The sequence below is a fragment of the Rhea pennata genome, chromosome 8 (assembly GCF_028389875.1).
Source record: "Rhea pennata isolate bPtePen1 chromosome 8, bPtePen1.pri, whole genome shotgun sequence".
Classification (NCBI taxonomy): Eukaryota; Metazoa; Chordata; class Aves; order Rheiformes; family Rheidae; genus Rhea; species Rhea pennata.
This window is the reverse complement of record NC_084670.1, coordinates 29,880,189-29,901,935: the sequence shown is the minus strand read 5'-3', so window position 1 is coordinate 29,901,935 and position 21,747 is coordinate 29,880,189. Positions and strand designations below refer to the sequence as shown.

Genomic DNA, 21,747 nt, shown 5'->3' with positions numbered 1-21,747 from the left:
TGCAGGCTTGCAGCCTTGTCTCAGCTCATCGCCCCTCCGAACTTGCTACAGAAACAAAATACCTCCTGCGGGTGGAAAGGTTGAAGTAGTCCCCTTGCACTTCTTCACTATTCAGCTGTCCTGGGGGAAGTCAAACCATGGCAGTCTTGCCACAGCCTTTGCATCAAAATCAGCTAATGCCTGACTCAGGGCCTTAGCATGTCTTTAAATCGATGTTCAGTAGATTTTTTTTTTCTCAGAGCACTAGCCACATCATACTAAACACCTTCATTTTCCTGTGTGAAACAGAGGCAGAGTGGCTTCGCCAAGTCACCAGGAAGCTACAGAAAACCAAAGTGCACTTCTGGCCGGATCTCAGAGAAAAGGCTGCGACCTTTATCATAACTGCCTCTTAGGGCTCCTTCGCTTGGAAGCTCTCAGCTCTGTAATTTAAGCTATTTTACTTAATTTTTAACTCCCAAATCCTGGAAGACTACATTCCCGCAGCAATCCAGGTGCATTTGAGTCAGGAGAAATATTAAGGTTTCATATTTGTCTGTTATTATCCATATTTTGCTTCTGGAGGATCAAAAACCCGCTCCCCACTGCCCTGAAATAAGAGACTCCCCTAGGGGCTGCATCAGCTTCTCACAACCAGCTGCAAGACTGACCAGCTCCTTGGAAAACTGCTCGTGTGCTGTACGACCAGGGGCCATTCCTGTGCACGCACAGGTGACACTAGGGAGCACCGAATCCCATGACACCCAGGTCAGGCCAGCCAGCTGCCCTGGGGTCACCCGGTGAGGGAAAAAAAAGCAGAGTCCTTGCAAACGAGCAACATACAGGCACAACAGCAGGGGATTGCAAGATGTAGAGCCAAAGCCATGTGGCCCTGGGCACTGTGTGCCCAGTTTGTTAGTCTGCCTGTGAGTGACTAATACCTCCCAGATGGGCACCGGTGCTGGCGGGCACCAGTGCATCACCCAACACTAGCTCAGGCAGATGCTCCAAGCCCCCAAGGGACACTTTTACCCTCAGGCTGTGCCTGTCAGGCTGCGACACATCAGGCACCGCAACACGGCCTCCCCGCTGGTTTTTAGCGCTGCCCGACCCTCCCCGAGCACTCACCCATCTCCCCCATGCACTGCTAGGAGGGGGGGCTGCTCCCCAGCCACATCCTGCGCTCACCACGGTGGCATTTTCCCAGCTTCAGCCCACCTGGCAGCCCCACGCTTGGCGAGCAATAAGCTGTGCAGGTGCCTTGAATGAATCAAGTTTCTCCTCTGACACCAGCGTGCCAGCACCTCTGGCTTCCCAGGAAACAAGATGCTGCACCATAGACCACAAAAAGCTTCCTGGAAATTCTTTCTAGCAGCCTGACTACCCCAGAAGGACAAATAATAGCTTCTGTAGATTTAATCTTTCCTCAGTTTAGCCATCTTTGGGCTTTCTCTACCTTCAAGAAGAACTTTCTGCAGCCACCTGAGGTTCGTGGACACAGGTTAGCTCATCCACCACCCCAACTTCCACCCTTCAAAAGGAAAATAAATCAGAAGAAATTACCATTTAGCCAATTATTTCACAAGAGACAGCATCATTCCTGTGACAGTAAGCCTTCACTACTTTCTGATGCATATAATTTCAAAGAAAATACCTTGCAGAACTAGCTTTATTTGGATCAATGAATTGCTGGAGTTTTAAATACATACCAGAGCTCCAAACTGGTTTCCCCTTCCCCAAATTCTTCTCAACACCTTTTCCCCTCAGACTTCCTATCAGCCAGAAGCAATTCATCTGAGCAGTGACAAGACTATTCACTGCTTTACCTAAATAGCCAAAAGGCACTTCCCTAGGGAGGTCAGAAATCCCAGCTTCTCAGGCATTTTGCAGTGCTGCAGGCCACTAGCTCTTTCCATGTAGAGGGGATGGGGGGATCTCATCCATAAGTGTAATAAGAATCATTTTTTCAGGCATGTTTATTCCAAGTTTAGTTCTGTATAGGGTAATAAAAAGGTTAAAAATTTCACTTTGAAAAAATTAAAAATGCAGTCAACACTTGAAAAATATTTCCATAAATGACATACAATCATTGTGCAACTCAGAGTGAAGGCAAAGGCAGCTGTGAACAGAGAAACAAGCAAGCACTAGGACAAAGGGGTCCACGCATTGAATGTCCTTAGATTTCAGATACATATCAAAAAGAGATTTATACCATCCAGTCTCCAACATCAAAGCTCTAACCTGGCTACATGCTACTGCTGTATGGGTGCCAGCTCTGCCTGTAGGAGCCATCCCTGACAAGGGACAGTGATGCCCCAGCACCCACGTTTTGGGGACAGGGAGCATTTGTGCGTAGCCCTGCCTTGCGGATAACATCTCTAAAGGGCACTGTGCTGAGCTTGTCCTTTACAAGAGGAAGGAGTCCTTGCAGTCCTTGGCTTCAGGGACCTTATTCAGATCCATCAGGGTTACTAACAGCAGCAGAGTTTTGTGAAATCACTCTCCTTACATCCGTTCCTCACAGAAATACTTACGTCTCTCAGCAGAAGTCCCTCACATCCCAACAGGCTTACCTGCATACACCTCTGCCAGCTCTCAGCTAACAAGCCAAGAGCAGGTCTGCAGCCACTGATTGCCCACGTATCTCCACTTCTGGCTGTTAGGTTTCAAAGGGAGCAAAAGGAAGTCTCCAATTGCCTGAGTTCTCCTCCTGCCTCCCACGTGTATAGGGATGAGGGCTCTGTCCTACTCCCTACGCTCCCTGCTCTCTGTAAAAACCAGGGCCTTTATCTCCATCTCAGAGGCAGATAAGCCTCTAGTGACAGAGTCAAGGGGAACCTGGGCTGAGCCTCAGCTTGGTTCCTTTCCAAAGCCTGTGTTTGTTACACCAAATATTTTAAAATGAAAGAGATGCTTGAGCAGCGTAAGCCCCCCATGTTCTGTCCTTACATACACTCCCTCCACCTGTTTACACACTTTCTTCAGCTGAGGAAACAGGGAATAAAAGGAGGTAGAGATGAGATTAGCCAAGGGACATGAGGTAAAACACATACTATGACAGAGAAGGGTCCTGAATATCTGTAAGGTGACTGAAAATGGGATGCTTGCGTAAGTAGTTGTAGACATCAATGGTCAGTGCTGGAAAAAGCCTGAAGAAATAGTCAGCATGATCCCCTATTATTTCGCTGATCCTGAAATGAAACAGAAACAGAATGGAATTTTAAAGCTCTCCCAAGGAGTCCAAATGTCCAGGATGCCTTAGCTCCTTCCTTATGGCGGAAAAGCCATTCCAGAGGCTTTCCTGGAACATGGAAAGGTTTTCTAGGAATCCAGTACCCTTGAACTACTACTTTTCTAGGCCTTGCCCAAGGTCTGCACTCCCTTTGTCACTATTCCAACATCTCCATCTGCCTTATTCCGCCTACATCTTCGCTGAACAGTGGTGGTGATCACCAAACTCAGTGAAATTGTTGCCTCGAATTGATACTAATGTGCCAGCTGGAGATGGCTAACCTTGGATGTAAGCACCCATGACTATAAAGGGTTGTGAGCTGAGGAGAGTCTGGCAGTTCTTTGGGAGTCCAGTCCTACCCAAAAGGGTGAGAACAAGAATTTTTCTCTTAACAAGATTGGTGCTTCCTGATCCATATCTCAAAGCACCTCAGTACAGTAAACAGAAGCACTCTGGAAATAATAGCAAGGTATATAAGGAGTCTTTTTCAAGGTGAGAAATAGCACAAATACTTAAAAGTGGTCTAGAAGCCTTCCTGGAGTTACGGCAAAACACCAACGTGCCACAAGAACAGCAGTCCGGGAAGGACACATTTATGGCCCTGCTGTCACAGACAGCTGTCTAGACCACATGGAGGTTGCTCTGGAAAGGCAAGAGTGCTGAAATGAAGCCATCACCAAATCTCTGGAGCTGAATGCTCTCCTTAAAGGCTGTGTATCTATGGGTGATGATCTGGGTACCAGATTTTTGCTTCAAGAAGTCTAGTCATGTTAGAGGATTTTGTTGTTGTTGTTGTTGTTGTTGTTCACCCTTCTAGAAGGGGAGAACAACCTTCTGGAGAAAATTTTGCTCTCAAATTTGCTGATACTTGCAGATATATATGCCGCCTAAAACGCAACTGTGGCAGGGACAGGAATGTGAATGTTTACCTTTTTTGTGGGTGTTCATCCAGGTTTCTGATGAACCTCAGAAGGTTTTGGACTCCATTCTCATATTTGTATATTCTGCCCTCAGGGTTTTCCATGATTTTCAGAACCTCCTTGTCAATCTGAAGCAAAAATTGCAGATTATTCTCTACTTTTCACACATAACGAAAGTAGCTCGTTGTCCTCCGCTCACTACAGCTGCTCTCTTTACAGAGAGATCATCCTGCATGAATAGAGTCAGCAACTCTCAAATGTTTACCAACATGAACAGAAGAGTGCTTTGCAGGACATTTGTCATGCAGACCACTTGATTCCAAGTGCTTTCTCTCTTGATTTGCCAAGGTTTGACATTCACATTAGGATTGTCCTTATGGCACAGTAGATTTTAATGCACATCTGGAGGGCAGAAGGGACACAGCAGTCTTGGTCCTACTGCATCATTGTTTAGAAAGGGCCCTGTGGAATATGATACTGCACTGAGATTGAGACCTCAGTAGGCAGCCAGGATGCTACCTGCACAAGCAGGTCTGATCTCACTGCTTTCGAACCAATCTACAGTAACACTTCTGCAGAAATCTGCTGGCAACAAAGGCCAGTAGTCCTTGTTTTAATAGTCACCAGTAAACATTCTTTAAAAGTTTTCTGTTCATTCTACAGCCACCACCCCCACCTGTATAAAAGTGCTTGTATAGCAATATCACTATCACCTGGGAACTCAAAGAGCTAAGACATAGCACCGTTACATTCTGTGGTTGCATCTGCATCAGAGTCTCTACCGTGTAGACTGTACCAGCTGACCGTGCTGCTAAGATGACCACTTTATTTGGCACTCACCCTTCTTCCCTTGCATGCAGGATGAGGCTGTGGTCACAGGCACTGCCTGTGTGCCCTCCTAACTTACCCCCAATGCCTGCTTTGGCAAGGCACTGCTGTGCTATGGGTTGCTCATCAGAGCTGTCCTCAGGCCAGTTGTGAGGGTGCCAAGACCATCTCTGCCACACTCACCACCTTAGTTCCTCTCCCCTCCTACAGCCTTCAGCTCCACCAAGCACGAACGACAAGGAGTCTTGCTGCCTTGGACATGTGGGCGGGCTACTGCACCTTAGGGTTATGTCTATTAGGTAGTTTATGAAATTGCTTCACCCCAGCCAACAGAAGCCCCCTGGATACCACCCTGAAGACATTGATGCTATTTTGATTACGTGGCTTTGACTTGTTTCCCCCAATTATCTGTATATACATAGGGCTCCTCTCTCTAGTTATGGTTTTAGAAAGGGCTTGTGAAACACTCAGAAGAAGTTTGTGCCTGTACACCTAACTCAACTCTCATACAAATCCAAAGAAGAAAGGATTACCTTCCTAGTCCACTGCAGGTAAACAACACGTTCAGAAGTATTAAAGTCTTTAAAAATAGTTTTCCGGTTCTGGTAATCTTTGATTTTGTTCCATATATTCTTCAGGAAATTGAACCTGCTGTAGAACCAGAAGCTTCATTAACTGCAACAGAACATCATTTCCAGCAGTTACAGGCAAATTTTCAGTCCAAACTTTTCCTTTGCACTCCCAGGACTTACATTTGTTTGCTCCAGAAAAAGGGATGTTTTCTCAGATCTTCCAGTCCCCGCTCATCATAAGCCCTCAAGGATTTCACAAGGTCAAGAGCCTCCTCATAATCAGGGGAACCTGCAGCCACATCCTCAGCACTGATTTTCTCAAATGGTTTCTTACCCCTTGTTATCACATACAGTACAAGTTTGCTAAGGGCCTACAAAGAAACAGGTCACTACTTAAGTGTGATATATGAAACTTCCTGCCAAGCGGAAGAAATTAATATTCCAAAATAAAAAGTTGCCTATATGAACCCATACACATGCCTAGGGACATGCACAAGAATATACATGAACACACAGATATCTGTAAAGTTGTGTGTGCAAAAACAGGCATGACAGGCCCCGTAATTGTACTCAAATGGCTTGCTGTTGGATATCCCAACAGCAACCAGCTTTACATCTTCATCACTGTCATTCTTCTGCAGAGTCTATTGCTTTAGGGGCTTTCCCAAAACCTAAGGATTTTTTAGTTGAGGATGCAGAAAGTTTTCCCTTGGGATTTGCAAGGGAAGAAGTCAGAAATTGCCTGAAACTTGAAACATACATTGATTCAGGGGGAAGTTACCTCTAGGTCTGAGTTTACAAGTTCCTTTTTCTCTTCAGTCAATACTCTTTGATTATCAAAATCCGCCAAGTAAATTTTGCCATTTAAATCTGAGGAAATAAGAAATTGTTAACAAACAATGTAGAACCCTGATACAGCCTGTCACTGATTTCTGGATGGCTCCTTCTTTAGGAAACAAATCTCTGGAGGCATCTACTGTGGGTTGGCCTACCTGGAAAGTCCTGGGATGGAAGGCAGACCTAATGAGACAGGTAAAGCTATTCTGGTCACTGCTCCATGGCTCTCTGGGAACACATCTACACTTATTTAAATAAAGAGAGCTAATGCCACAGACATCTCATTCCGCATAAAGACATCTGCATAGTTGTTTTCGTATCTATTTTAGAGACAGCTATGAAGTGTCCTCTAAACTATAGGCGACAGGAAAACAAGATGAGAACGCTGAGAGAAAAGGAAAAAAAAAAAGAAAAAAGATAACCTATCAAAAAATTGCTGGGACACAGATCCTGGTGAGCAAATCCCAGCAAGTGCAGTTCTCTCACTGCCTGGAAGATCATCTTCAGAATGCCTTTGTAATCCATTTCATCTTCCGATTCTTGCAAGTACTCTTCAAGGTTTTTCTCCCAGAGAGGAAAGCACAAATATAAGCAGCCTTTTGCCTCCTCATACTGAAAGGGTTTCAGTAAATGCTTGCCGCTACCACACTGTTCAAAGAATCTTTTCTCTTTGTCATCCTCTGCACCACGGCGGAGGCTTATTCTTACTGCCACCTCTGTGTCACCATAGAGCCCCAGGTAGATGCTACCTTGGGAAGTGTTCCGAATCCTATAGTAAATGAACTGAAATATCTTTAGTTTGCCAATCATGGGGCGATATATTTCATAAAGCTTTTTTATGTGGTCCCTCCAGCGTTTGCTGGTTGGCTCCCAGTCTGTAGGGGGGTTTGGAACAAACTTGGCATTGTGCTTCAGAAGAAGCTTCACCAGCTCAGAAGCACGATTCCTATTTGCAACCTCTATAAGGTTCCCAATATCAGTCCTTGCTCTTTTTTCACAAAGTAACTTTGCTATGTTGTAATTTTTTTTCTTTACAGCTACCATCAGTGCTGTGTTGCCCTCATTATCTGCATCATCAATATCTATTTCATCCTTCTCCAGTAAAGCTTTCACCAAATCTAAGCTCTTCATTTCAGCAGCCAAGATGAGGGCAGTTTTCCCATTTTCATCTCTGCTGTTCACATCAACACCACAGTCCAACAGGAAGTGTCCTATAGAGACAGCAGACTCCACTGTTTCATTGTCACTGTGCTTCAGGGCATGGATCAAGGCATTTCTATCTTGGTTGTCACAGATGTTCAGATCAGCATTCATATCTTGGATCAGAGTTTTTACAATTGAGACATGACCCTGCCTACAAGCATCCATCAATGCTGTTGCACCTCCTTTATTTAGTTTTCTTTTCTCCTCAGAGACGACCCTCCTCAGATTCACATCTGCTCCTTTGCAGTACAGGAATCTCAAGGCCTTCTCTCTCCCATACCAAGCAGCCTCCATGAAAGCTGTGAATCCGTTGTCGTCATGCTCATTAATGTCTACTCCAAGACCCAAAAAGAGCTCCAACAGCGTCACATTTCCCTCTATCCCTGCCTCAATAAAGGCAGTGCCACCGTTGTCCTTCCTCGCATGCAGATCAGCACCCTTGTCCAGAAGAAGCTGAACCAGGTCCTCACTCACATGCACAGCACTCTGCAGTGGTGTCCAACCTGAGTCTGCTTTGGAATTCACGTCCACCCCTTTCTCCAACAACTCTTTCACTTTTTCTATGTCTTCGTTTCTCACAGCAGCATGTAGCTGGGCATTGAGGTCTTCTGTTGTATCGGTGCTTGAAGAGGGTGATGCCTCCAGCTGGTTCTGAGTGGTGTGCTCCATGATTGTGAGAGGGAGGGCTTTGTACCTTCGGTTTCCCCACTGAAGCCCAGGGATCTCGCTGAAGGATGGGAGAGGCAGTGCTCAATGCCTTCGTCGTGTGGGGATGCTATGTATTTGGCTAATGAAGGCTTCCTGCTCTTCACCTAATTAATAAAGAGAAGATCCTGTTTATTGAATCGTGAAATCTCTCCAGTTTCAGCCGATGTTAGGAAGATCCAAAGAAACCAAGAATAGCAATGCCAGTATCAGTCAAGAGAGCTATGGCTGGGGAGAAGCAGAGCTTTATCACTTACCCAAACCTACGTTTTTATCACCTTTTCTGATCTACTCCCAACACTACAGACAGACCTTCCCTGTGAACTGTGTGGACCTGGGCAACTAGGTGATTCCTTAAGGAAAGTGCACAACACTGCTGGCTATGCTTACAAAAGGACAGGAGAGAATCCATAAAGTTCTTGCTACAAAAATTATGCCAAGTCTCCTATGGGTCACCTAAACAAGCCAGTAGGATTTTCAGGTCCTTGAAGGAAAATTCAGTAAACATTCAGAGGCTGGCGTTCCCCTTCAGTTTTGGATGACAGCCACAAACATGGGCCTGTAAAGACCCTTAACCAATATCTGGAAAAGCCAGTGAGGTTCTCCTAATCTTCCCGAATCTCCAAATGCAATTAGGAGAACCTATGTGACCAGAAGCCTTTCTGGATCTCTTCATGACACTAAGAGGTTAATCAGGTAGGACCTCAAGTATCTGGAAAAGTTAGAGCTCCGATATCCTTTTTCCTAACTGTGAAGGGTACCTAAATTACTTTGCCAGGGACCAGCACTTTCTGAAGTCACTGTCTGACAAGCTGGACAAGAAATTATTTAGATAAATAAATAAGATAATAGACAGAGTTCTTAGTTTATAAAGCCAAATGCACATTAATTTACCCCCTGGAAAGTCAAGGAAGTCCCATTTTAGGTTTCAAGGCATTTTCCTCCCTTCTTAAAGTGAGACATAAATATCATATTTCATTGATTTAGATATATTTGCATTTCTTAGTAAATAATCCTCTATTCCTTTTTCCACATATAGAAAAAAATAAAACATTACTTTCAGATAATCCCAAACACTCCAGTCTCATTGAAACCAAGAGCAGGGTACAAAGGAAGAACTGAGCAGAGTTCACAGTGGCTGCACCGCTGTGCAAGCCACCCAGAGCCCTCTGCCAGAGGCGGGCCACATCCTCACTCACCTGCACAGAGGTCAGCAGCAGCAAAGCTGCAAGAGCAAGCCCCCAGGCTGGTGGCTCTGCTGCCCGTCACCACGCAAGTGCCACCAGCTTGGCCACAGCAAGGAATTGGCAAGCACTGGGGGGGGGGGGTGCGGGGGAGGAGGGGGGTTCAAGTCACCCAAGGGGGAGGCGTGTGTCTGCCTGCTCCCCTTCCTCTTCCTGCAGGCAGCAGGGTTGAAGGTTGCAATCCCCTGTTCTAGGAAGTGTTTTCGTCATGTCCTGCTGGCTTTCGTTCAGGAGCGATTTTGCACTTCCGCAAGAGGCTCCCAGATGAAGCGCTTAGTCATGTAACCCAGCCCACCAACCAGCACCCGCGACTGCGGGCACGGAGCGGTGCAAGGGACCTGCCCCGGGGAGGCAAGGAAGTCATCCTCTACCCTTCCAGAAATCAGGCAACTGCTTAAAATGTTTTCAAAGTCAGAGAGCAGTTTTTCTAAGCAGTTTTGCCTCCCTCTCCTCATCTGTTTCCCTACACTCGCATGCTGTTTGTAAATCTGTGTTCAGCAGTGTTTTAGGAGCTGAAGGCACAGGGATGCTCAATGCACCAGTGATGTTTTTTAGCTGGGTTTCCTGCTACCACCTTTTGGTAAATCCACCAGGTATCCGCATGAAGAAAGTCTTCATGCTGCTAAACTCCACCCAGGGAATCAAGGAATTCCATGTCCTTTTGTATCCCCGTTCACACCTGCCTAACCACAGCCAGCAGTGTTAGCAGGCTGCTGTGCTGTGGCACAAGCACGCTTCCTCTCTGTGTAGGCAGGTCTGCGTAAACGCAGCACTATCTGAGGGAGCCTAGTCCTCCAACCCTTCCCTTCTGCACTTCTGCATGCAAATCACCAGCTGAGATACATCAGCAAATCCAGGCTGCGACAGCAGCTGCTGAGGCACAAGGACGCTGCCATCTGGTTTCTCCCACCACCTAGTAACATAACATCGGTCAATCAGCTTGCAGAGTCGATGCGACTGGCAAGCAGGGGCTCCACAGCTATGCGAGTGTGCTGAACTGTGTCCACAGCAAAATTCAGACCATACTCAAAACGGGGCTGAAACTGCACCAGTGAACTCGTGCCTGGCTTTCCACCACTGACGCACGCACAAGCACACGAGCTGCACATAAGCCTACGTACACAAAGACAAAGCCAAATACAAGCACAAAGAACGTGAGGACACGAATGCAGGAAAACACACTCTAGAGGGGGTATGGATGCTTAGACGCAGCCCTGCACACAGGTTATACATGCACACCCAAATCCTTACACACCTCTACATTATTGCTTGCGCACATCTGTATGCCATCATGTTCACAAATGCTCTGAAAAGCTCCGCCTATGCAGGAGTCACATCTTTGCATGCTAACCACCATATCGAGCATCCTTCCTTTCACAGCACACAGCGCATCTACGAGACGTGGAAAGCCCTGCAGTCTCTGCAGGGCAGAGCTGCACAGCAGCAGCCTGCCCCACAGAATTCATATCGCCACAGGAGACCTTCATACAGCCCCACAGGGACAAAGACCTTGAAAACCTGGGACAATTTCAAAGCGTGTCAGACTGTCAAAACCCCATTTTTACTCACAGCAGTTTGCTGCACTGAACAGCATCTGCTGGTTTCACCAGAGCTAGGGCTCTGCCTAGGTACTTAATTTCCTGTTTGCAGACTGGAAGAGTCATGGTCATTCTTCAGCCTGAGAAGTAAACAAAAACAGAGTAGCAGTACATCACAGACTCCAAGCCAGCGATGAAGGCTTGATAAATTAGGAGGGTCATGTAAAAGAAAGGATACAATGCATCTGTCTTGATGGTTGTCACCCCAGGATGGACTTATATATATGTCACTTCTCTCCTACAAAAAGGAAGATAGACTACCAAAGACTGAGGGCAACATCTTTACTCCATCATCTAAAGAAACACTGAGTTTGTTAGCTGACTACAGACCAGGCTCCATCGTGGGCCTGCTGTTTCCATGCTGATGGCTCTTGGGCAGCAGTGGACAACATGGCCTTTCTTTTGGCAGAAGCAGGGGTCAGGGATTTTGATTCTAGCTGTAGCACCAGGATGTCACACTCCCTAGGCAGAGCAGAAACCTGAGCAGCTCCTCTTGCCTGGTGACAACCTTGATGGAGTTATGTTCCCAATGTGACGCTGGGTTTTGCTGCTGAAGGTTATCTGTTTGGATGTCCTTCATACTGTAGCAGTGCCAAGCGCCCAAAGCCTCTTCTGAAGAATCAGAAGTGTCGCATTTGGCTTATAGAGGACAGTGTTAAAGCCCTTCATCTGAACTCCTTAGAAAGACCCTTACAACTTGTCATTAAAAAGGCAGTTACAATACAGAATAATACCATGCCACTCAGCTGTCTAAGCAGAAAAGACCGCTTATAGTCTAAGCTCAAACTCTCCATCTCTGTGCTGGGGAGTTTTTGAAGATTAGAAAACTTAAAATGTTTTCTAAAGCATAAGAGCACAGGGGTCCCCATTTTACCCATTACTGTAGCCTCCAGGCTGTTGCAGTTCCTGCTCTATTTGCACTGCTGTAGGGAGTCCTTATTTACCTCCATGCACCCAGAGGCTCAGAGCCGAGCTGCAGAGACATGAGTGGGAAAGCCAAGTGCAGCATTGCAAATCTTCCTTTTCCTCTGCACTGACGGACCTGTGCCCATTTTGCAGCCTTTCCCTTGGGAGAATATAGCCTAGTATCCAAGCACTGGCCATCAGCCACAAATACACATGAGGCTTCTGAGCTAAAAATATAACAACAAAAACTGCCTGCTAAAACCCAAATAACTTTTAAAGAACCCATGAATAGTAAGATCATTTTTTCCTCTGTGTTCCTAGCACTTGTTTCCTTATTATATCACCAAACGGGAACTCCCAAAGCTTATGTGCTTGGTCACATTGATAATGACTTTCAGTGCTGGAACAAATCCCTGGAAAAGGACTGACATAAGGACACACACCAAGTACTCACAGGTGCAGCTGCAAACACAGGAGCCACCAACCAAGTTCCACTTTGCAGTGGAGTATCTTCACACTTTTGTCTGCATTTATTAGTCTTTCAGGCTACTGTTTAGATCTCATCAGGGGAAAAAAAGACCTCTTGGTAAAAGCAGGCCTAGGAAGAAGAGCTGAAGGCAACAGGACCTCACCAAGCAGGGGCACAGTCTCACCAGACCAAGTCCATTGAAGGTACTCAAGTCTTGCCAAGATAGGTCAAACAAGGGCCAAGACTAAGGACCTGAGCTTAAATACAGCTCCCGAGCAAAGGAGGAGGTCCTGGACAAAGATTCCCTCAGCTGTTTCTCATCCCGCTCTTTTCCCAGCAGGCTGCTCCTTGGCTACAGCTGCATCGTATCAGCACGGGCCTTGGGTATCAACAGCCAAACCCACTGGGGGACAGGGAGGCCCTGGGGAGCCTGTGGGTGCACCCAGGGCCCTGGCAGCGTCCAGAAGCGTGAATATTGTCATCGATATTTTACTGGTTATGGAAACGCAGTGGTGGTTAGCGTCCCCAACGAGGCTGTGGGCAGATAGCGGGACCTGGGGGCAGCAGCCTCGGCGTCGGGTCTCAGGCGCCGCGAGAGCGGCCGTGAGCCCGTGCGTCAAGCACGGCGTCCGGCGCTTTGTTCCGGCCGAGGCGTTGAAGTAGAAAGTCACTGGGTGGGAAACAGTAAAAACGCAACTGCTCCCCGGCCATCGACCGGCACAGGAGGGGCCACGTCGCAGCCCGGGGCAGCTCCCGAGGCGCAGGGAAATGGGAGGGTTTTTCCACTGAATTAATGCAACCCCACCACCACGAGCACCAGCACCACCACCAGCACCACGCAGCCGGCTCATGGAAACCTGGCCCCGGAGCAAGCATGCGTCACCCCCGTGCTCCCTCTCTCCTTCCCTCCTGCCTGCTAGGCACAATTTTTCTGGACTTATTCATCACGTTTTCCCCTTGGGAAGCTGGTGAGACTCGTGAGACAGAGCTGTGCTGCAAACATGACGCTACGGTATTAGCTGTAACGTGCGGAGCACTAAAACCCAGCCAGGGCTATCCATTTCGAGGCATGTTGCCTCAAGGATGAACGCAGCCCCACGTTTCCTTCTAAGGACATCTCAAGTCCTCAATCTCTCAAAAAGATCTTAAATCCTAATTAAATTTTCTTTTTTGTTGTTGTTGTTGTTGTTTGCGCTGCTTAAATATCTTTTAGAGAAAATTAGATTTAAATCAACTTCAAGGTCTGCCAAACAAACTATTGGGTTTTCTTTAGTTAGAAGTTTCAATTAAAAAACAAAAAGAGAGAGAGAGAGAGAGAGAATACGATTTTGTGTTCCTCTGCTTCAATGCCATTTTGCTAATCTCACTGAAACTTCCTTGCTGGATAATTTAAGCACTTGCTGGGTAGCTTTCATTTCACTATTTCTTTCTCACGCACACTAAAACCAGGTATGTGTGCAAATTGCAGTGATTCTAGACCACCAAGCAAGGCGACACAAGGAAACAGTGAACAGGAGAGAAGAGAGGAAATCTAAACTGCCTTTCTCGCATTAGGTAGATGGCAACTGCAAAATGGGAAGAGTTTGTGTATTTTTAAAACGTATGATGATTCCTGGACTCATAAGGCTTTGGAAACACCACAAGAGACGTTATAGCAGCAGCGGCTTGCAAAGGATTTTCTAACGGCAGCCAGTGGCTTGGACTAATAGTGCTGTCGAAGGACCCCTGAATTACTGTTACCTTTGATGCCAGCTCCTCCTTGGCAGACCACTTACGTTCTCCTCCACCGAAGCAGGGCAGTTAACTTCAGCTGCGAAACCAAGCAATAAATAACAAGATGGTAGCTTAAAAACATGTTTGGCTTGGTCTTTATTTGGCGCGTTCGCGTCCCCTCCGTACAGCGTCTCCGAGCTGCGCTCGGGCACGTCAGCCGTGCTCCGCTCCGGTGCATCCTGCAGCCCCGGCCGTCCCAAAGCCTCCTGCGAGCGCGCTGCCTCGCACGGACCAAACGCTGCCCGACAGGGACAACGTTTCCTAGTACCCCCCTCGCCCACACCAGGTACTTTCCCCGTTAGAAAAGAGTCCAATAATCAGCTAGATTGTTGGTGCTAAATCAAATATTAGTCATGACAGTGATTGGAAACTCAGTTTTGCAAACAGCAGCCCTAACCTGATTCCTCCTGTGCTTAACGGACAATAGTACCTTACTGATACTAAATACGTGTTGTGAACCGTAATCCAGTAAAGTGCTCAGAAAATGGCAAGCAATAGAAACGATACTAAACATCAATGAACAGATTCAAAACTTAACTTCTGCTCTCCTTGTTTCAGTGAACTGTTCGTGTCACTTTAATAAGCCAAATGTCACAAAGAACTTTTCCTCTTACAAAAGTCTCCCCCTTGTTTTTCTATCTGTTTTTGATATTGTAGCTTTTAAAGCAACTGTAAATGCTCTGCAAACCACGCAGCACAAGCATCTTTCTTTACGTTGTATGATTTGTAATACAGAAGTCCAAAATTAGAATGTGAAAATAAATCAGAAGTCTTCAAAAAAACCCATGGTGTCACAGTATTTTTTTTCTTTGCGTTTTATAATAATGACATTATGTTAGTATTGAAAACGGACCGTTGTGCGTTGTTCACTTCAGTAACACTATGAAGGTGGTTCCAGTTGCAAAAATAAATAATAAATAATAAAGCAGCTAAATTCTCCCTGCAAATGCAGCCGGAACCCACCGAGACTCAGAGGTAGAATCAGGATGGGGAAAGCGGAAGAGGACTCCCACCAGGGCCCCGGTGCTGCTTCCTGAGACTCTTCCTTGCTCTGCTCAAACAGCCATAAAGTGCCGGAGTCATCCTGTGCTTTGACTCAGACAAATGCTTGGAGGGGGCCAAAAGAAGGCTTCCTTGGCAAGCAGTGAGTAACAGCAGAACAAGGACCTCAAGGTTTGGTCTTGAGATGGTCTAGGGATGAACAGAGGCATGCATGGCCGCACAAGGCTGTTGTCTCACTAGGAAACCCATGCTCATGGCACGTACTCCCTGACCCAGCACCGAAAACCCGAGACAGCTCTGCACTAGTAACCGAAGCAGCTGCCACCACCGTTGCTGCAAAACGGATCTTCAGCTTTCTGGTGTAGCTGCAGCCCCAGAGTCTGGACTACCTAAGAGAGCTTTGGGAGCCATAAATACCTGCTCAGCAGGGCTTCTGAAGAGCTTGCAGCACAGGTCTCCATTTGTGAAATGTTCTGCCACCCCCCCAGGGAAGCTCTTCCTGTCTCCCACCAAATTCCCAGCCACAGCTCTCGCTTTTGGATGGCTCACCACATTTCTTTAAAAGCGCTATGGCTGCAGACTGGCTTCACCAGCTGTGGGAACACCAGGCCTGATTTTAACCAGGGGAAAGCTCCAGGATTTCTCCCACCTATCTCATTAAAAGGAACTATTTTCTCCGTAAGATCGTTTATGAAGAACATAAATTCTATGAGCCTGATGTGGAGGGAGAGCCATCTGCATCACCCCTTGAACTATTATCCTATAGCACTCCTTTCCTGGTATGGGAGGCCTGTTTGAGGAAATAGCTATATTTAAGGAGAGCATGTTTAAAAAAAGTAGTTTTCAACAGGGTCACTCACCAAAGTGCACATTTCATGTGAGTGTTCTCCATCCAGGACAAGCTGCTAGTCTACATGCCAAAATGCCAGGCACAAAGCTCTATTTAAGGGGAGAAAGGAAACAACATGGACTGCAAAGTGTCCTTTTACTGCCATCAACAGTCCTCCAAGCTCACGGTAAACCTCCCATCTTAGGCCTCACCGGCAGCCCTGCCAGACTAGAGCTCTCACTACTGTGATTCCTGTTTTGTGCGCCATGGTCCTATTATGCATCTGCCTATTTATCTCTCTTAGTTTCGTATATAGAAAATGTGGAAGGCATGCTAAGTACTGAAACATGTAATATAATTTAGCTTACAAGCTCCTCAGAGCCAGGGACATGTGTGTGCTTTGAGCAGTGCATTTCTATAAATATGTATTTTAAAACAATAATAAATAGTAACAATAATCATAAAAATGTACACATATGACCTAAGATTAGGTGCAATTTAAAGGTCATATAGCTTAAGAAAGAAAATGTCAATGCTCTACCTATGCTGTGCTAGAAGAAGGTATAAAGCTTCGATGCAGCGCATGCATAGAAAACAGCAGAATAAGAATCTTATGATCAGGACAAGACAGTTGCAGAGTCCCTCTGGCTGAAAATGCCAGGTAGTCTTTGGACTTCTATTCTGCAAGGTCCCTCATGGAAAAAACCCTACAGGGGTCTGGGCTGTTGCCCTGGGCACTGTGGGAATTGCAGACTCTGTGCACTACCTGCAGCTTACGGTTGTTTGTGCAGGTCAGAGGCAGGGTCCTGAGAGCAGGCAGAAGCTCTCCCGTTACGTGCAGTTCAATGCTTGGGGGCATCCAGTCTCTTCCCTGGACTTGCAACCCAAATCCGATGTGTTCCTTCCTTCCTTTCGCTACGGTGTGCGGGTCTCCTGTTGCATGCTGGTGCTGCAGGGGGAAGCAACGGGCACGTGCTCGCAGGTGAGTGCTTTCTGCCCGGGTCCCTCCTCCGACAGTCCTGTTTCACAGTTCCCCACTCCAGCAGTCAGAAAGCCTGTGGTGGGGAGGGAGGACCACTCTTCACAACAGCTCCATGGGAAGTGGAAGCATTTAAGGTCCTGGAGATCCTGTATAAAATCCCAGGACTTCAGCCAAAACTGCACCGCATGGTCCTCAGGTCTCACCAACCGTCTCTCAGACTCCAGCCTCTGCTGCAGTGCCTCTGCCTTGTCCCGTAGCTCTTCCCCCCCGGCACTGGCGCTGGCTCAGGTCAGGTATGCGACCGCTTACTGATGCAATGGCTAGTGGCCTGCTTTGTCATGTCCTGGTACGAGGCGGATTTCAGGAACCTGGGGTAGGAGTCCTTCTCCATCAAGGTGCGGGTTTTTGCCTGGGCTTCATTGAAGCAAGCAGAGGTGGCACCTGAGAGGTTCTTCCGGGTAATCTCCCTGGTTTCATGGTCGATATTTACCTGCAAGGAAGGAGGGGCCATAAACATTAACTTGGCATTAGCTTCCCTCCCACGTGGAAAGAGAAACTGCTTTCTCCACAGGAGGGTAAAGATGCTTCCAGTCCTTACATTCCTTCGTTCTGGAACACGATATGAGATTGAACACTTTTGTGAATCTTCCCCCTGAGTTGAGAAAGGACTTGAATAAAGCCCATTGAGATACTTTATTCCATTTACCCCTCTGTTCAGTGTTAGGACTACAGAACAGGGAGCCAAAAAATCTTTCTCACCTCTCTGGGTGCTTCAGTTTGAACAAACTCCTCAAAGATCCTGTTGGCCTTGGAGGCTAGCTTCGTTTTTGACCGGGTCTTTTTGAAGTCCTCACAAGCCAGCCAAAAGTCTAGGTTCTCCTCACTGAACTCTGTCTTCAGGAAGGTGTGGAAGGCAGTCACCCCATCTGGGAAGAAAAGGGAAACGACGGTAATGGGACAGAAGGGAACAAAAGGAAAGCAGTGCTCATCTCCTCCCTGGGAGGCAATGAAGCCTGCCAGATGCGACACTGCTGAGCAAGCGTCTCCCGGGGAGTTCAGAGCATGACATCTACAGATTTCCTTTCCCGCTGGACAAATTCCACCCTCTGAGATTCTGCTAATTGGCCTCTAGACTCCAATGAAATCCTTTCCCACAGACAAGTATTCCTCTGGTTTTATTTATCTGACCTTTCTATAATGAGTCTTCAGAGCATATTCTTTACAGCTTTGGAAAAGATCTAATTCTACCTAAGGAGAAATCCATTTAGGTACTAGTACATCTGGAGCAACTGAGCAACAATAGCTTTATTTTTACCTCTTGGCTGAGATCTAGAGGGAAGATGCTGAGGAGTGTGGGAGAGTACTTGCAGCGATGATTTTGATTCCAGGCTCAGAGAATCTATTCAATTACAAAGCGGGAGATGCTTGGTGGCCTTCACAGCACACGACAAAGGCAGGAAAAAAATAAGCCTAGCCCAAACCAGCAGTATGGAAGGACTATCTGTTGCTGTGGAATGACTTTTAAGGTAGACCATGACTTATACATTAAAATTTAGCCAGCCTGCCATTATGTTCTTGCTGTAAACCCCAATGTAAGAGTGGGATTATATGCGGGACTCAGAAGGAGGTTTGAAGAGAGGAGAGGGAGACAACACCTTACGGAAGACAACTCCATGCACCACAATATATATAGCAAATTTTGAGTGGGAAGATGAATATGTAAATATAACTCAGTAAAGCAGCTGAATTCTTCCCCCTCCCCCTGAGTAAGATTCACCCCCAGAAGCATGGGTCTGACAGAGAGAGGGCAGCAACATAGTCCTCCGGAGGAGGGGAATCGTGTAAAGGTGGTTGTGTTACTGTGACAAGCAGATAGAGCTGCCTTTCTGTGAGCGTGGAGAAAGGGAAGCCTGGGGTAGGGGCTGCTGGGCTGCTTATAGACCGTTAGGAAAAGGAGCAGGCGGTTGCAAGAAAGAGGCAACAGAAGGATGAAGAAACGATGGAGTTGTCCAAAAATTAACAAAGCTTATGGCCCAGGGGAGAGTTTTGCCAGGTTGCTGCTGCTGCTTTCCGCATTGTGCCAGAGGGAGAAGGAAACCCCATCCCACTACTGCTACAGACCAGACAGTTGGCTCAGGATCACCCCAATAATGTTCCTGGCTAAAGGAAGTGGCATTACATGGTCAGACAGTGCCCATGCGCCAGAGGAAGGACCCAGCCAGAAGAAAGGGGTAAAGGTGCCACAGGTCTGACCAAGCTAGGCAGTAACTCAGTTTATCAGCTCTGTCAGGGGACCACTCTCCAGAGCAGGAAGGGGCCTTCTCCTAATTTTTAAAACACCTGATTTGAGGAGGAGACAAACTTTCCTTGTACACTGACTCCAGACATGCGATACCCCCGTCGCTCGCTGTGACCACACTTGCCCTATGTGCTCTGATCGAGAGGAAATGAAATCCTACTCACTTTTACTCTTCAGGAGCTGGTCGAAGGATTCTCTCCATTCGAGCACCTCTTTTGAGGCGTCCCTGGAAAAGACAGAAGGACATGAGCTTCGCTTTCCTGCAGGCACCATTTCCCATGCCCCGCGGCCTCGTTGTGTACCAAGAGATGGGGCAAGAAGAGTGGCAGCAGCACTGGGCAGGAAACCAGACTGAGGTCCGTTACCTGTGGGGCCTCTTCCCTTTCTCTTTTTCCCTTTCTTTTGCCTTCCCTGCTGGCTCAGCAGACCTCAGCTCCATAGCGCGGCTGTGGCCGGCTCTTCTGCGCAGGACCGGCAGAGGAGCCCCTCTCCCCTGCTACGAGCTCGGCGGAGCTCCCTCTGCAAGAAGGCTTCCTGCTGCCGGCAGTAATACTTAGTATTCGGGTTTTAACGTTGATTGCGCTCCCAGGCGCGGGTCCGCGTAAGGGCTCCGGGTTTCTTGCCTGGCGCTGCGGCGCTGCTCCCGTGCACCTAGTGCGAGAGCCTCGGCTCCCCAGCCCGACTTTATAACCGGTGGTGCTGGGAAGCCGCCCGCCTCCCCCGCCGGCTGGGTGGGACCTGGGGGTGGCGGGATGAGCTGCTCTGCACGCGGATGGGCAGGATCATCTCCCCCCCCCCCCCCCCCATCACCTCCCCCGGGACGGTGCGGTCCGCGGGGACCGTCCTACCGCTCTGCCCGCAGCCCAGGGCCCCCCGGCACGGGCACGCGGGGCTGAGCCCGGGACGCGGCAGAGCGTGGCTCACCTCCGCCTGGCGCCCGGCTGCAGCTTGCCGGAGGTCCCCATCTCGCCTCCCGGCTCTGGTTTACCGAGCAGGATCCCCAAGCGGGTCTTGAAAGCCTTGGCTCTGGAAAGGAAGAAGGGGCGAGGTGGGAGCGCGGGGAGGCTGGAGGGACGTGCGCGGCCGCCCGGAGGCACCGTCGGTGCCCGCCCCGCCGGGACGGCCCCCGTCCCCTTGCCCTTCGCCTCGCTGGCTTGCTTGCGTTCCCAGGTATGAAATAAACGGTGGCTGAATCGCTTTCTCTGCTCCCTGGCAGCCGCTCTCAGCGGCGTGGATCCCTCCCAGACGCCACGGAGGGATCTGCCGCGCCGCACGACGGAGCCCCTCACCTCTCCGGGCCGGCGGCGGGGAGCGCGGCCCAGCGCCGCGGCATCGCGCGGCGGCGCCCGGGAGCGCGGCGGCGGCGAGCGGCGCTTCATGCGGCCGGCGGAGCGGGAGGGCTGCCGGGGGCCGCGGCGCCCGGCTCCAGCCCGCAGCCAGCCGCGAGCGGCGCCCGCGGCACCCGGCGCCGCGGCGAGAGCCGCTTCGGGGGGGGGGACGGGAGGGAGGCAGCGGGGGGCTCGTCCTTGAGCGTCGCAGGCGCAACTGCTTCCCGGATACCGGGGGAGGGGGGAAATAGGCTGGTTTCGAGGCGGCCGGCGCCACGGGGCGGATGCGCAGATGGGGAGAGTCGGAGGGACGGAGCGGCGCTCGGGCGGCCCGACGCCGGCCGGCCGGCCGCCTCCACCCCGGCCCGCGACCGCCTGCCAGCGGGGCGGCGGAAAGCCCTTGCTCGCGTCCTGCCCGGGCTTTCAATCAGAGCTGCGATCCTTTCTTCGTCTTTAAGGGGAAAGAGGGGGATTAGCGTTGCGTTTGCCCGCGCCGGGAGGGTCCGCGGGCGCCCGCGGCGTTACCCGGCCGCCCCCTGAGCAGCAGCCGGCAGATGAGCGGCCCCTTTGCCCCCCCCCCCCCCCGGGTTTGCAAACTCGTAGGCTGCTCGGGCGACTTCTCCCAGTGCTTGAGCCCCCCGGCAAAACACCCCCGGGGCAGCGGCCGCGGGCAAGACACCCCCCCACCCCACCCCGGGCAGCTCTGCGGGCAGCCGCTTTACTCTCCCTTTCAAATGAGTAAGAAGATATTTTGCTTAAAAGCAGGCAGCTCTCCAGTGGGGAATACAGTAGATGCAGCTCCTGTCCCCTGTCCCCTCCCAGGGACAGGAGGCTCAGCACCTTTACGCACATGTCCCCAAAGCGCTCTCAAGCACTGTGGGCCAGTAAGGAGGATTTCTGGCACCATCAGCTTAGCTTAAGGTATTTCTGCTCGCACTCATGAACAGCTACCTCATTGCAGGGTGCTGGAGGTTGGGGTTTATGGAAGGACCAACAATGTGCTGTAACTGAAGAAGCACCAACCCAGCAGGGTTTCAGCGC

The 21,747-nt window shown here is 49.1% G+C and overlaps 2 protein-coding genes across 6 annotated transcripts; both read right to left on the bottom strand.

Annotated features, from left to right (window-relative positions):
• Positions 1–1,553: 1,553 nt before the first annotated feature.
• RNASEL (ribonuclease L) lies at positions 1,554–9,635 on the bottom strand. 2 transcript variants are annotated; one of them, XM_062581253.1, is made up of 8 exons: positions 9,476–9,635; positions 6,791–8,383; positions 6,313–6,401; positions 5,712–5,902; positions 5,493–5,610; positions 4,141–4,259; positions 3,033–3,170; positions 1,554–1,972 (listed from the first exon to the last, which is right to left on the bottom strand). In XM_062581253.1, coding segments are annotated over exons 2-8 (2,106 nt in total). In that variant the 5' UTR covers positions 8,241–8,383; positions 9,476–9,635; the 3' UTR covers positions 1,554–1,971. The 2 variants fall into 2 exon arrangements, with proteins under 2 accessions (XP_062437237.1, XP_062437236.1); XM_062581252.1 differs by lacking the exon at positions 1,554–1,972 and having other exon boundaries at positions 2,046–3,170.
• A 4,699-nt stretch (positions 9,636–14,334) lies between these two features.
• LOC134143591 (regulator of G-protein signaling 16-like) lies at positions 14,335–20,723 on the bottom strand. Of its 4 annotated transcripts, XM_062581739.1 has the most exons (6): positions 20,668–20,723; positions 20,303–20,404; positions 19,543–19,604; positions 18,395–18,478; positions 17,839–18,005; positions 14,335–17,569 (listed from the first exon to the last, which is right to left on the bottom strand). In XM_062581739.1, the coding sequence occupies exons 1-6, from the start codon at positions 20,709–20,711 to the stop codon at positions 17,369–17,371; spliced, it is 660 nt and encodes a 219-aa protein (XP_062437723.1). In that variant the 5' UTR covers positions 20,712–20,723; the 3' UTR covers positions 14,335–17,368. The 4 variants fall into 4 exon arrangements, with proteins under 4 accessions (XP_062437723.1, XP_062437725.1, XP_062437724.1 ...); XM_062581741.1 differs by lacking the exon at positions 18,395–18,478; XM_062581740.1 differs by lacking the exons at positions 20,303–20,404; positions 20,668–20,723 and adding an exon at positions 19,744–20,040.
• Positions 20,724–21,747: the final 1,024 nt, after the last annotated feature.

Bases quoted from the DNA above. Each gene is read 5' to 3' on its own strand.
- RNASEL (XM_062581253.1), bottom strand. From the start codon at position 8,240: ATGGAGCACACCACTCAGAACCAGCTGGAGGCATCACCCTCTTCAAGC. The intron at 6,402-6,790 runs GTTATCTTTTTT...TTATTTCCTCAG, and splicing joins TCCCAGCAATTTTTTGATAG to ATTTAAATGGCAAAATTTAC. The intron at 4,260-5,492 runs GTAATCCTTTCT...TTTTTGCTTCAG, and splicing joins ACCTGCAGTGGACTAGGAAG to ATTGACAAGGAGGTTCTGAA.
- LOC134143591 (XM_062581739.1), bottom strand. From the start codon at position 20,711: ATGCCGCGGCGCTGGGCCGCGCTCCCCGCCGCCGGCCCGGAGAG. The intron at 20,405-20,667 runs GTGAGGGGCTCC...CTTCCTTTCCAG, and splicing joins CCCGCCGCCGGCCCGGAGAG to AGCCAAGGCTTTCAAGACCC. The intron at 19,605-20,302 runs GTGAGCCACGCT...TGTCTTTTCCAG, and splicing joins CAGCCGGGCGCCAGGCGGAG to GGACGCCTCAAAAGAGGTGC.